The 15,912-nt window shown below is 34.5% G+C and overlaps 1 protein-coding gene across 1 annotated transcript in view; it reads left to right on the top strand.

Annotated features, from left to right (window-relative positions):
* LOC149538273 (protein HAPLESS 2-like) overlaps positions 1-15,912 on the top strand; it is a 452,273-nt gene that overhangs the window by 342,580 nt on the left and 93,781 nt on the right. The window contains exon 13 of the mRNA XM_089799641.1: positions 3,636-3,668. Coding sequence (XP_089655767.1) covers positions 3,636-3,668 — 33 coding nt within the window. The remainder of the gene's footprint in view (positions 1-3,635; positions 3,669-15,912) is intronic.

The raw sequence follows: 15,912 nt of genomic DNA, 5'->3' as shown, positions 1-15,912 counted from the left end.
TAATAATAATTGTTTCATACTTATATGTTAATGCTATCTTTCCCATATACTAACAATTGTTACAGATTGTAAGCATCAAATACTCAAGCTAGGAGAAGGAAGATTACATAGATGAAAAACATATCAGTACTACCCAAATAGATGTAGGGGTGCTAATACAAGATGCACACTTAAGAGGAAGTGTTAATTCTTGAATGACCCCAATTCAGCAGGTTCTAGTAGTTTGGCAATGTTAGTTCATCGTCACAACCCTCGTGAGCTGACACTATGTTTTGAGGGCCTCAGTGGAGTGAATTTCTATTTATAGTAATTCAGATATGTAGAGTTTCTATTTATAGCAGTGCAGTTATGACACCTTGAGGTCCTGGCTTCATTTGTGTTTGACTGACGTTTTGTTGATGGATTACACATTTATGGTTGCTTATTAAGTTTCACTTAATAAATAACTTATGCATCTCTATTCTAATTTGATGGTGTGTGGTTTTAAATATTTTTTGTGAATAGCGTATTGGTGAACCTCTTGGGCGTTTCATGTGTGAATAAAGCCACATTCCATTTGATGCAAAATCGATCATCTCTTGTATTTGCAGTGTTGATTGAAATTGAAGGAGCTTCAAGGGTTTCTACATTGGAAATTGGGGAAGTCTGAATTCTCCATTGGAATTGTACTTTAAGCTAGTCAATATACCCGTGAATTGTGTCTATTTTCTGAGTATATGTTCTGCACTTTTCTGTGGATTGTTGGTGTTATTGTATATTTAACAACCTTATATTCTGCTGCAATTTTCACGAAGGAAGAACACAGAGTTTTGGGTACCTCATTTCTTACAAAATTCCATCATAATTACTGTTATTGGGAGGCATTTTAGGTGCTGCAAGCTATGCATTCAAACAAGCATTTGAGTTTTTACTGGTGCGATCTGAATTGAAGGTGGCATGAAGGGTTTTGAGAGCAGCTTTTGATTTCTAGAAGCTATGTTCAATCTTCTGTAGCAGCATATGACACATTGGGAGCTGCATCTGGAATTAATAGGCATTAGCACATGGATTGGTGCCTTCTGCAAGTAGTTCCAATGCCAAGTTACATCCAGGTTGCTTTAGAAATTAATTTGCTTACATATATATTGCTTGTAATAATTGCAATCTCCATAATTGCAATTGATATCATTTTACTGACATTCATAGTAGGTTTAATTTTGTCATTTGTAGAAGCATTTCTATATATTCAAAAAATACAAAAAGCATAAATCAGTCAAAAATTTAAAAAATTGCAAAAACTCCAAGAAACAAAACATTTCTTCAGCATAGTTTTAGTGAGCCAGCAGAGCTCTCTTACAAATTCCAAGATCACTTTGTCCTTTCATGGTGCTATTTTCCGTTTAATGTAATGTATATGTATGGAAAACACTTATGTAATGCTAAACAACAAGATATAGTGTACTAAAATAAGTGCTATGAAAGAGAGAGAAAGAATAAAAACTCACCTTGAGGGCTAGTAGAGATTGCACTTTCAGATCTGTAGAACTCCTATTAGATTGTGTCAAAACCAGGAACAAAGTGAGATCCACAATCTCAAGGGCTATAACTTCCGATTGTAGAGTTCCAAGAATAGGTTGAGTTTGAGCAACCTGTAATCGGTATAGGTCAACTTGGGGTGACCTATACCTGAGGGATGAAATCAAAAGTCTCGTGTCGCTGACAAAAACTATATCTTTGTGTGTGCAATTTTGTGAGTCTAGACTGCACACAAGAGAAGGCGAAGTTGTCTATGAAAAGGGGAATGAACCTTTAAATGGAGTAAGTAAAGAATGTAAACAAGATAAATGTAAGAATACCTTGCTCATCAAACCCTTGTGGATGGATATGGATCTGCAATATCCAAAAAGAGTCTACTTGCTTGTATGTATGTTGAAATGTAGAATGTAGGATGTCTCCACTTTATGCAAGAGATCAGCACTTGTCCAAATCGTGAATCATGAATGTATGGATAAAGAAGGAAGAAGAATGAATGATGTAGATCTCCTCCCTTGATGGCTAACTTCTTTGCTTCTTGTAGAGAAAGTAAGTAGATCTATAGCAGGAGATTCTCTAATGCTTAGTGGATGGATGGAATAAGTTTTTGCATGCTTGAACTTGTTGAATGCACAATGACTTGATTGTAGATGGCTTGCTCCCAACTCATGAATTGTGGATGTCATCTAATTGATGGATGTCATAATGAAGATAGGAAGCCTGCTTTTATAACGATTTCGCAGTTAAGTTTTGGTAAGCTGACTCCACTGAGCGGAAAAGGGAAAATACCTTTCATTAGGCCTTGAAATCATTTTCAATGTAGGCCTCAAGGTATAGGTCACCCTAGGGAGACCTATTACTAGGAGTGTTGTCTCTGAGGTAAAAGGTGCAAGGTCTAAGAAATATGTGTAATTTTGATGAAAGAAGAAAGGTGAAAAGGGTAAATGGGTGGATAAATGGGAAATTGTGCATAGAAATTAGAGCCAACATAGAGTTCTAAGAAAGATTGAAAGAGAAGACAAGGTCTTGATTTGAATAATGTATGCAATTAAGTGCAATGCAAGACCCTAATATAAGAGGTCATAGTAAGGAGGGATAAAATGGTCTCAATAATGACATAAAGCAAGTGTTCACTTTTTAAAACTATACACAACCATCAAATGTTTGTTTGGTTTATAATGTGTCAATCTAGATTTACAAAAAATTATGTAATTAGTGTGCACCATGAAGGTCTGTGTGGTTTTCAATGCCTTCATTTGGGATTGATGGAAGAGGCTTGACCCCTTGATCCTACCATATATTATGTCAAGGAACACATCAAGGACATTGCCCCAAACTCTATTAGGAATGCTACCCTTGACCCCCTATCAAACCCTTACAAGGAAGGAGGACAGAGAAAAAATATACCCCTTGGATGTTGGATTTTCATTCACTAGACATAAGTGGATATCATGGTTGGATCAACATCGAAAGCTTAAATTATATGTCCATAGGACTCATCATGATGTTGGACTTGGGACAAGTGATGTAGTCTCCCATGAGCCTTATATGTTCAATTTTGATGCCATGGTTTCCATAATCCATGAGATTTTTATACATTTGACAATTTATAATTTTATAATTCTAACAATGGTTCTTCATTTAAGTAAAAATTAAAATTTCATTTAGATTTTCAGTTTCATTCTTGTGTAATCAATGCATAATTGTGTATATGGTCAAAGTCTATTTTATTTGATGAATCTATTGTGTTTTTTAAGTCGCCTACAAAAGGGTGAATGAAACAAGTTTTATCTTAAAGATCTCTATATTTCATGGTTTTTTTAATTTGACGAGTCTCACCGCTAAGTTCAAGTCCAATTTAAAAATTACCTTCTTGTGTTTTAGTCTTGTAACTATGGTTTCATTTTCATAGTTCACCTAAATTTGTAACAAACAAAATTTTATCTCCTAATGCTTCCAAAGGCATGTAAAAATTTGTACGTAGCCTTATGAGTTGATAAATTCTTTACCCAAGTCAAAAATTAAATATCAGCTTTTACATGTTCTACCAAGTTACCATAATCTCATTTGTGCATGCCATTTGTCTAATTATCTTTTTTGTTTTTTTACGTGTGCTTATGCAGGTACAATGCACTAAAGGTGTCAATCCTTTATTGGTATTTGCATCTCTCATCTTCCAAATTTAGTTCTTGATATTTTTATCTATTTTGTAAAATATAAATAAAAAGAAAGCACTTACTTGGAGTTTATTGCTAAATTGTACCGAATTGAAAGTGATAGGGTATCATACAGTTTCAAATGTAGTATCATGATTGACTGAATTCTTTTTTAAAAAGGAATATTTAACACAAACGTGATTGATCAATAATTCAATAATTAATGGAACATCACTAGTTTTTACCATATGGATAATTTTACATCTAGTTAGTCTTAACATTTATGGAATACAAAAGGAAGCCTAGGGATAGCATAAGGTTAATTATCAAAGATCAAAAATCTAAAATGATTGTTTCACTAAAGAAATTCAAAGAGAGACCAACTTAAATTGCATACTTTGTACTTTTTGCATTGTATTGCCGATCTATTTTGAATTTTTGATGTCTATCATCCTTATGTTTAGGATCCTTAGTCCTTACCTTGGTTTTCCTTGTGTTGTTTCTTGTTTGTTTCTTCTCAGTCACTGTTTTGGTGCTCCTTCTTTGGCCGGCTCTTTTGTTTGTATGCTCAATCCCATAAACCCTTGTGGTTTTTTGTTGGACATTAATATTATTATCTTATCTTATCACATGTTTCCAAATACTTTGTGTGATATCCTAGCCTAAATGTTGCAATGGTGTGGATTCGCATTGGGCATGTACCCAAGGCTAGAACCCATCCAGGGTTGAGTAGCCATGTGTCCATAAGACTAATGACCTATATTGGCACTATTGTGGGACAAAAACCTCTTTCTTAATGCCAGTGGATGTCATTCACCATTAAACTGGGTTTTTGGCATAGCAGTTGCCTTGGTATTAAAGGTGAGGTCTCAAAGTGAAGCACTATGGATCATTGTGGGACATTATTTCCTAGTCTAATTTCTATGGTGCTGTGGATTCTTGATGGGTGTATACTCAAGGTTGGGACCCACCTACAATCAGGGAACCATGTGTCTACAAGGGGGCTAGCTTGTGATGGCACTCTGGTGGGACAAAAAACCCATCCTAACATTGGTGTCTTTCACCCTCAATTTGGGCTTTTGGCCTAGTGGTTTCCTTTCTGTAATATCCCTGTCATAAATAAATGAAATATTAAAATTTTGTATGTGGTACAAATTTCTTTATTATATCTCGAGGCTCATTTGTATTTTAATTAAATTGTAGGTGTTTTCCATGTCATGTGTTGACATGTTGTTTCTCCCTAGGGAGTTTTCCTCAAAGGGGGTATATATGTCCGTCGAGTTGGATGTTATAGGTATGTGTCTGATTTTTATTATACTATGGACCCGTTTGGGATTCTAATTGTGCATTATTTTGGAAATTAAAGATCTTCCCTATTTGGCATGTTGCAATTGCAGTGGGTGTCATTCCCACCCTATTCTGCTTTGGTCTCATTTGCTCAGATCTGGCAAATCAGAGAGTTATTGTTTGCAACTATAGTTATCTATTTGTGTTGATAAAATATTGTGTTTGAAATACATGTTGTGTAGTACTTTGGGGATTATTCTTTTGTTTTCTTAAGTCCATATACATTTGACGAGCATCTCCCTCCAAGTACATCTTCCTTCCTTCATCTTGAGTAGCTTCTAACCTCTAAACTACCCTCTTTCACCAACTATATAGTTTGTTGGTGTCATTGTATGCCCTCTCTATTTATCATCTTGTTGTGTCATCTCACCACCCACATTGTACGACAATAATATTGTCCTTATGATAGTCCCTATATCTATACGAAAGCCTTTATACATATACATCACACTGCTAACCCCTCTATTAAACATAGCATCTCCAAGACACCATATAGTGTCTCCTATAAGTCGTACAATGACAAGCTCCTCACTGTATGCCATTAGGTGGTAACTCTATAGGTTGTTCTACATAGTACACCCTCTTCCTTTCTTACCTTATGACCTTTATTTCTACTGAGTGGGATAATTTCTATAGGACGATATTGGTTACACTACATTTCTATAGGACGATATTGGTTACACTACTGAGTGGGATAATTTCTAATCTAGACATCAAAATAGGAACATTATAGCGGTATTAGAGCTAGTGATCCTACCAACCTGTGGATAGTAAATACAAGTTTATACCCAGAAATGAAGGTGGTACCCCTCAGTTGGTAGGATGGGAGATTCACAAGATCCCACTGGTGAAGTCATGACATTGCTAAGAGAGCTCACTAAGAACCAGGTACAAATCAATGACACTTAGCCGCTCATGGAGGAAATTCTATGAAAGTTGATCAAATGTAATGTCCCTATTTTTATCAGTATCAAAGTTTGAGAAATTAGCCTATTATTTTGATCCTCGTAGGCTAATTATTGTGGATAGAGGGTCTTTTGAGGCAGTGGCTTAGCTTGGAAGGGTCTTATCTTCTCCACAATTTAGTAAGTTACAGGTTGGTCTTCATTTGGCTCAGATCGGACTCCATTTGGGCTTAGTGTTGTATACTTACTATTTGTGGTAAGTTGGGTGTTGATTGAGATGGACCCTTTCTATTTTTGGAAACTACATTTGATCACATGGAGAAATAATAGGCATGACTCCTATTCAGACGGCATATTTAAATGATGAGTATTATGGGAGTTATATTTAGTGGCCACATTATTATTAAATCATTAAATGACTTATTATAAAGTTATAATTTAACTTTATAATATCACTTAAGTTGAGGGTTGAGTAATCATTGGAAGGGGCCATTTATGTTATTAATATTATGCCAAGCCAAGTATTAAATGTTGCCAACAGAGTTAAGTTAGAAAGTTTCAAGAGTTGAGTTCTTTTGGGAAACTTTCACAATTTCAGAAGTTAAGTTATTTTGGAAACTTTTGTCAACAAAGGCATTATAAATATGAGCTCATTTCATTGGGAAAAGCATGCTTGTATATTTTATTAGCTTTTGATGCATTTATGGCTTTTCTGAGTTTTCTGAATCGGGTACCCTTGCTAAAGTATAAGGGTTTTTCCTAATAATTTCTATTTCAAATTGTGTCGATAAGCAATTTGTCTATTGTCCTCCTATTGTTCATAATGTGTCTTGGAGGCTGACTGAAGTATTGACTGATTGGTGAAGAGGATCAAATTACCATCTAGCATTGGTGAGATTGCAAATTGTGATTTAGAATTGTGGCACTGGAAGTCTACTGATTTACACCTAGAGGCTGTGTTTCATGTTCTTGGGCAAGTCTCTAAGCCAAATTTCACTTGGAGGTTGCGCGGCATATTTATCTGCAGCTGTGATTTATATTTCAGAGTATTGGAGATCAAGTTACAGGCTGTGTGAGTACTGAAGGGGGCTGTGTTTGATGCAATTTACATCTACAACGTTTACTTTGGCCTGCGATTTTCATTTTAGGGCCTGCAGTTCAGTTTGTCACCTCCAAATCTGGACTTTGAGGGATGGTACACAGTTGCAGACCTGGGCTTTAAATTCTCTAAGCTTGTGAATGAAGTTTAAAGGTGGTGAAACATATTGTAGGTGTTGCAATTTACTTTGAGCTATAGAAATTCTTTTTGTTAATTGGCATTGCATTTGGACAGGCCAACTATGAGGCAAGCATCCACACAATATAATTCAGGTTCCTTGTTATTTGTGAGTTGTTTGAAATTCATTTGCAAACATCAACAAACTATGTTATAACAAACAAGCAAATAAATTTCCTGAATTGTGCTTTCCTTGCAATTACTTCTTGTTATTTTTAAAAAATCACATATGCCAAACTCAAAAAAGTACATTCCAAATACAATAAATATAGCGTTGACTAGCTATGTGCCCAATGTTTGACGAAATGCCAAACATCTGATTTGTGAGGAAGAATTGGTGAAAATTTAATGAAAATTGGAATTGCTCAAGTTATAGCCAAGTGAGGGTTATTTCATCAAAGGAAAAATATGTGAACACAATGGACACAATGATGACTCAATTATAGGAAAGGAAAATCCTCATCCTTCACGTTCTTGACCCTTCATGCCAACCTTCCCTCCATGAATGGAGGCACCTCACAAAGGACGAGAAGCAACTTTTAAAGGAATGCGAGAACAATTACTAGAAGATAGGAGGAATGCAAATATGGAGGGGGATATATCATACAAAGATTACACTAAATTAAAAATGAGGCACTCTGGTGGTGGCAATTGTGGTTATTTTAATTATGATCTCAAGAGGAAGTTAAGGAAGGTAGATTTTTCACCATTTGATGGATATGGATCAATCTATGCACAAGCATGGGTAATGAAAGATGCCACCTACTACCAACTTAATCCGATGTTTGAAGAGGAAGCAATTTAATTTGCCGCACTCCACCTATTGGGAGTGGCACACAAAGGATGGCATCACAGTATGGTTGATCTTGGGCATGGCCAAGAAAACACTTATAGATCGATTTTATGGCAAAGATCCAAAACTCAATTTTAAAGAATTCACACAAATGAGGCAAACTAAGTCGGTTGACAATTGCATCACTAAGTTTGAGAGACTATACTAGTTACTTATATCTCGAAGAGACGGATGGACCATTCTATTCATAGATGGTCTAACAAAATCACTGAAGGGTTGGGTAGAGAGTTTCACTCCCATTACCCTCTTGGAGGAAATCAAGAAGGCGTGAAGCATGGTGGCATCATTGGCCTCATCTTCTCTGAGTTACTCCCACACCAGACCACCATTGACTTTGAAGGAAAAAGAAAACAAACTCCCTCTGAAGAAGTCATCGTTGGATAAAGCCACCACATAGGAACTTATGAGGGGCAAACTTTGTTTCACCTATAAGGAGTTGTGGGAACCTGGGCATAGATGCTTAGGAAAAGATAAAATATACAAAACATTGAAGTCATGATAGATGGTGAGGAAGAACAGGAGGATCTGATGCTTGAAAGGGATAGAAAATAGGAGGTCAACTTAAACCCTACATAAAAGATCGTCGCACTGGTATGGTGTAGAGGTGTCACCACTCTTGTCAATAGCTTGAGGTGCACAATTTTCAAGGTACAAGAAACCCTCCAAGGACAGAGAATCATAGTAATGTTCCACAGCGGAGCCACCCTCAATTTCATAAAATAATTAATTTTGTAAAATCATCACTCGTAAAGATAAGAGGTTTTCCTGCGAAGGCAAATGTGGGATTCTTGAGAGGCCAACACTGAGGCAAATAATTAGAAAGATTTAATATAAATTAAGATGATCTTCACCTTGGTCTATTCATGTCAATCCAGGGGCATAAGCTTGGGAAAGGTGTCCGGGTAATATACCATCAAAGGGTGTAGGTTGTGAGTTGAGTGATTATGAATGCATCTAAAACACACAAGAATAAATCTGCAGCAAACTAAAACAATTTTGGCAACAGGAACTATCATTTTTTGGCAATAACAATTTTAATAGATCTAATAAATCTGAAAATTAAACTCACAAATTCAAATAAAACTAATCTACAAACCATAAACGTGAACAAGTTATGAATAATTAATCTGATAAAATAATTCCTTAATTCACAATTGGTCCAATTCTCTATTTATGTGATTAAATGCTACAGGAACTACAGAAATTAAGACAAATGCTGTAGTAGAAAACTGTATCAGCAACATGAAAAATTAAAACAAATATTTAGCACACAAAAAATATAGAAATATTATGAAATTCAATCAACTAACAACAATATGAAAGTGTATGCAACATGAATATATAAAATACAACAACTTACAAAGGTATATAAATATATTTATGTGCATTGAGTAGCTGATGAGTGGGCGCCCTTCCTCCTAGCAACTGATCAAAATGAATCGCTCAAAGAATTTGTAGAATCAACTCCAAATAAAAATGATATTGTATTATTTTTCTCCTCCCTTGTCAAATACATAAGCTAACTTATATAGCCCTTTGACACATGAAAATAGAATACCTATTTTCTATCTACAATTCATGGACTTATGAATCATTTATTAATCAGTTTTAGAAATGAATAGAATGGATTGCAGGCATTCTTTCAAAACTGAATCCACAACAATATACTATGATTAAAAGATAGGAAATCACAATAGTTGGTAGAGGAATATCCACCTCCACTTTTGTGATTGGATGCAAAGTAGTTTATATTCAAAATATAATATTTGCTTGAGTGCTAATAGTGTATCATGTGGCTATATTGAATCAAATTATTTTGATAATATACCTTCAATATTAGTGGCCATTATGTGATGATGCTTGCTACCATAATTTGGATAAGTTGTTTCATAACCATACCCTATTATAGATTTAAAAGATAATAGAGTATCTATTCTTTGTTGGCATAGAAATAATAGGAAACAAATGTATACATGTTCCTATAGAATAGGCGTCAGGAAGATCTGGCAGGCGACAAGAAGTTTGCGTCTATTTGGCAGGCAACATGAAGTTTGAATCTATCTAACAAGCGACAGGGAGTTTGAGTCTGGCTGACAGGCAACAAGAAGTCTGTGTCTATCTAACAGGTGACAAGAAGAGAAGAACATTCCTGTAGCAGAATATTCTTGTAATATTTATGCTGCAAGCTTGATTTTCCAAAAGCTTAAGATTATAATTAGTAAAACAATCAATATATATTTTACATATCTTAATCTCAAAACCATATTAAATACTACTTACATATATTAAACCACATGCAACATAAAATGGAAAAATGAGGTGAATTAGAATATAAATAAAACATGGAAGTGAGTATGAGGGTACATGAAATGGATTAAAATATGGCATAAAAATGGATCAGAAATTGCTCTCATCATTCACCCCAACTTAACATATTGCATGTCCTCATGCAATCATTATGATTAAGAGGTCTTAGGTTTGAACTTGTAACCTTTATCTTTTCTTTCTTTCTTTTTCTCCTTTCATTTTCTTTTTTTTTCTTTTCTACCTTTTTGTGTTCATGGGATTACAAAAATTAGTTTCCATGCTTAGCCATATGAAATAGGTGATAGGAAAAAAGAAATATAAGGGGGACTAAATAACAAAATCAAATTATTATGCGAGTTGAAATAATGATATTTATGGTGAAACGATAAGGAAAAGGGTAAATAATGGGTGCTAATGGGTGAATGGATGAGTAATTAGATGATACACCTCCCCCCAATTGAAAAGGTTGACCATCCTGGGAAATAAGGAGGGGCTAAATATGAGTGTTGCAAAATGATCAATATATTAAGCAATATTAAAAAAGGTAAGAGATAAAACAATGAAATATAAAATTGACTATTTTACCAACTCGCATGTCGAGCGAAGCCAAGGCATCTCAACAATAGTGATAATGAAGCTACAACAAGGAATCAAGGAGTGTACCAAGAATTGCAACACCACAAAAGAGCACCATCAGACTAAAAGTAGTAGGCAAAATTCCATTGGAAGGAACCAAAACTGTGAAGAAGTCTTGCAACTTGAGGAGCCACCAACATCGGATTGAAGCAATATAGATCATACTGAAGGGAGCAAAATGCACTTTTCATAACACCTCAACTGAATTTGTAGCATGTACCCAAGGTGATCAATGGTGATCACCGTAATGGAAGCACATCCACAAAACTAAGTAATAGGAGATATTAGAGACACTAGGAGAGATAAAAACCTATATAAGCAGCTAAGTGTCCCTGAAAAATAGCCACCTCAAACCAATTATTACATTTTTTCTTTTTCTTTTTTCCAATATTTTTTTTCATATTTTTTTTTAAATGTTGATAACAACAAGTGACTGCTGGCAAACCAGTTTTCAATCACTCATCACTTAATGGCACTATAAATATAGTTTTCACCACTAAGAAGTTATTTTGCAGTTAACATCCGCTGAAAATTGGTTTTCAGATATTAACTGGCCAACAATGTCCGAAAGTTTTCATTGTTGGATCTTTAATTGCTTTTTCCCTTTTTTTCTTTCCTTTTTTTAATTTTAATTTTTAAATATAATGACCAAAGAAAAACAATAAGTACATGGATGATGAAGAATCATACCATCCAAAACCTCAGTTCCTTGCAATTCACTCATAAAATGGATCACCTGTAGATCTTCAAATGATGACCAATTAGAAAGAGATATACCCCACCAAGAGTGACCATTCATATCTCCATAGCATGAGTGTTACAAGAATGTTTGATCCTAGTAAATTCATTCCACCACATAAAAAATCTGATTATAGAATGTTTGGAAAACATGCCTATTCACTTGGTTGACATAATTATTGGTTGTTCAAGCAATGTCCCATAGTGAATATAATGTAGAGAAAGACCACTATAGCAGTCCAACTCATCATCAAGGCTCCGAATAGGTAGATGAATCAATTCATGATGTTAACATATTTAGAGTCTTCTAATTCCTCGTTCATGTCTTCATGCCATGTGTGATGAAGATTTAACCCAAGATAGAAGATCCATGGATCTCAAAAACTAAGTGTCACATTATCTGGCATCCAAGGTGGTACAAAAGAGATATGGTAACCATGAATATTGAGCATATATCCCAGTAATCCGCTTGTGATTTCGATGAGGGAAATACAAAGGAATCATTCCATTCTTCTCCCAATAAGACTAACAAATCTTTTTATTGGATACTAAGAAAGCAATCATCCATTATCATGTGTGTCAATGTTGGATAACCACCAAAAGAGACCTGTAACCACATTCTCAAGACCAAGTAGATCAAGTATAGTAATTATTCATTTAATAACTCCACCATGAAACGAGATATTTTTAGTAGAATATAAATGGTAGAGTTATTTATACTAATAAATATTTGATAATGAATTCTTGTATTGACAAAAGATAACTATTAACTAACACAAGAATACATACATTGATGTGATCCAGGTGTCACACAATTTACGAATAGAAAAGTCACCAATGAGAAAGTCAAGGAAGATTTATTAGGAGTCACTTGGAGTTCAAGGTATTTCCCCTCCAACTTAACTTCATACTACAAGGAAACGAGAACATTAAGATGGTAATATAAAGAATGTTAACATATTTAAGAATACCTTATTCCTTGATCAAAGATACCACATAAAGATCATTAAAGGAATTAATGTATAGAATAACACCTTTTACCAATGAACAATCATCTTAATGCAATGAATCAAGAGTGAGGAATAGATATGAATACTCTGATCCTTTTAAAATTAAAGATCATCCATTTGTAACCTATTTTATTTGTTGATTAATGCATATAATCCCTTATGATTATGCTTAATCAATTATCAATGGTCCCAAATCAACAAGCATGTGAGGAATATGCATTTTAACCATAGGCCTCCAAAGATCTATATAGATATGTATAAAAGCAATAAATATAGATCTTGGAGGATCTGACAACAAATTTCTGGAATGAGGAATGCATATGGTTTAATATTCCTTAGTGTAGGATTAATAAAAACACACTGTAATAACCCCAATAGGTTATAACTTCTCCAAACACCAAAAATCTTTATACTTTAGTTGTTTGACATTTCGTCAAACACTTTGCAAGCAAGGGTCATCTGACTGATATAACTTTTCAGATTGCTGCAATGATTCTTGTTTGGTTTTGCCTCAAAGAGAATGCTTACAAAAGACTCCAAATTTGTCTAAACAATGACCTAACATAAATATGCAACTAATTTTGGCAATAGTGAATGCATATATGAGTTCTAATCATGAAAATGATCACCTACAGCCAATTGGTATTTTAACAAACAATTGGTATGCAAGCTAACTGGCTGATAAAAAATGATATATTAATGCTCAAAGACAACTATTAATGACCAGCAATTGTATCTCCTTGATTGAGTATCCAATACAATATTCATACTAAGTTAGCCAAGACTCTTGGCATTTACAAAGATATCAAAATATGATGATTGCTGGTAAATAATATGCACCTACAGCTGCCAATGAAAACTAATGCAATACTAAATATCTAACTTCAATACTCCCCTACAGCAGTACGCTAATCACATGCATGATTAAATACAACTAAAGCCATGGATTGCTGATATCATTGTGAGGAATGTAAAAATGAATGATGTATCTATTAATGAATGATAGGTCTAATACAAAATGACAACTACAACAGCACTCTATAGTGAAAGGCAACTATGAAAATACACATCAAACCTGGCATATGAAGTCGCCTTAGAGAATAGATGTATTGCAATACCACTGAACAAAAAATAACTTCCTCAAATGCCCAAGTCGTGCCTCTCTAGCTGCCGCCCCTGATTGTAGATGGCTGTAATAATTTTCTTTGCTTTTTCGAATTTGCTTTTTCGGATTGCTTTTTTTTTGGATTGCTTTTCCGGACCTGCTTTTTCGGCCTGCTTTTTCAGTTCTGCTTTTTCGGCCTGCTTTTTTCAGACTGCTTTTTCGGTCTGCTTTTTTCGAACTGCTTTTTCGGCCTGCTTTTTTGAATTGCTTTTTCGGCCTGCTTTTTTGAACTGCTTTTTTGGCCTGCTTTTTCGAACTGCTTTTTCGATTCTGCTTTTTCGGCCTGCTTTTTTCAAACTGCTTTTTCGGACTGCTTTTTCGGCCTGCTTTTTTCGGCCTGCTTTTTCGGCCTGCTTTTTCGTACTCAAATATTTTTTCTCAATGTAGCACAAATAGAAGACTGAAGTATCTTCCTCCCAGCTGCGATAATTCAAGTGATATTTCACACCCTCAAAATCGCGTACCAATTGAGAGTTTTCGTTCTCAATAGCCACAAATATTTTTTCTCAATGTAGCACAAATAGAAGACTGAAGTATCTTCCTCCCAGCTGCAATAATTCAAGTGATATTTCACACCCTCAAAATTGCGTGCCAATTGAGAGTTTTCATTCTCAATGGCCAGTTGTGACTATTGCAGAAACCCTAGGCTCCACAATGCACATCAACAAACATCAACATCAACAACAACAAATCTGGATGATTAGAATGAAGCCCGGGGTGCCTATTTATTCTTTTTCCTCCACTTTCTCCAGAAGCTTCTAGAACATTATTTTGTTTTATCTATTAAGTGACTTTATAAAATATTTTATAATTCAAGTCACTTTATTAAATTAATTAAATATAAAGTTACCTTTTAATATTTATTTATTTGATAACTTTATAAATAATTAACTTAATACCACTTATTTATTTAATTAAAATAATTAATTAGTCATCCTCATAAAATATTCATAATTTTGGACAACCTAATTAATTAAATTAATTAAACCAAATTGCCTCCAAAATGGGGACATGACACACACATATTTATGATCTTAATAATTAAAATCCACTCAATTTGAAGCATGACCTCATTTGTGTGTATTTGTGATTCACTAAGTAGAAAAGAAGAACAAAGTTGATTATGATTTAATAAATTATATTATTCTTCTAAGTCAATTAAACCAAATGTCATTCCTTATATGAAAAAATACATTCCAATGTTGATTTACCAATTGTAAGCACATCATGAGATGGTAAAGGGGTCCTTGAAAGTTTATATGCAATTTTAACCACCTTATTATGAAGTGTGTTATGAGGCATTATATTTTTCTTTGGTGGATATGGTGGAGTGGGTAGTATAATATGGAATGGTAAGAATTGTGGAGGATATAAAGTAGGTGGAAATAAGTAGGATGGGTAGCATAGAGATGGTAAGGTGGGATATAGTGGTTGTTGTGAGTATTCATCATTCCATTCATTGTGCATATTATGTGAAGAAGTGTGTTTTGAAAAAACATGTTGTCTTGGTAATGCAATAGAGTGATGATACATGTTATCATAATAATGCATACCTTGATCTTCTTGAGTTGGTTCTTGCAATAATTCATCAGTTACAAGAAGATTTGTTCACTTGCATCCATATCATGGAGAGGCTCATAGGTATCTTGAACTTCGCTCACCATGATCTCTTGGTTGTTCGGGCATATGCACTTATCATCTTGCCTGTAACAAATAGAACATGTGGTTGAATTATCATTCTCAAAATCACATTGTTCTAGAAAGTCATCAATTATTTTCTCTTGTTCAAGCATGAAGATAATATTTGTAAATACTTCTGATAGTGGAAGATCAAGATTATCTAAGTTGCATTCATTAAAGAGTCTATAAAATCATCCCCTTTGGTTTGTGTGATTTCTTCCTTTGTTTTTTAAATTTGAAAGCAGTGGTCTAGAGATAGAAACACCCATTTGGGTCAAGGGGAAATGCCCCTTTCTTCTTGCATCCTCATCACATTTTGTATTTTTG

Source organism: Cupressus sempervirens, chromosome 9, assembly GCF_028749045.1.
Source record: "Cupressus sempervirens isolate cs-2001-9-10 chromosome 9, ASM2874904v1, whole genome shotgun sequence".
NCBI classification, from domain to species: domain Eukaryota; kingdom Viridiplantae; phylum Streptophyta; class Pinopsida; order Cupressales; family Cupressaceae; genus Cupressus; species Cupressus sempervirens.
Note: the sequence above shows the minus strand (reverse complement) of the source record. Positions and strands in the feature narration are given on the sequence as shown.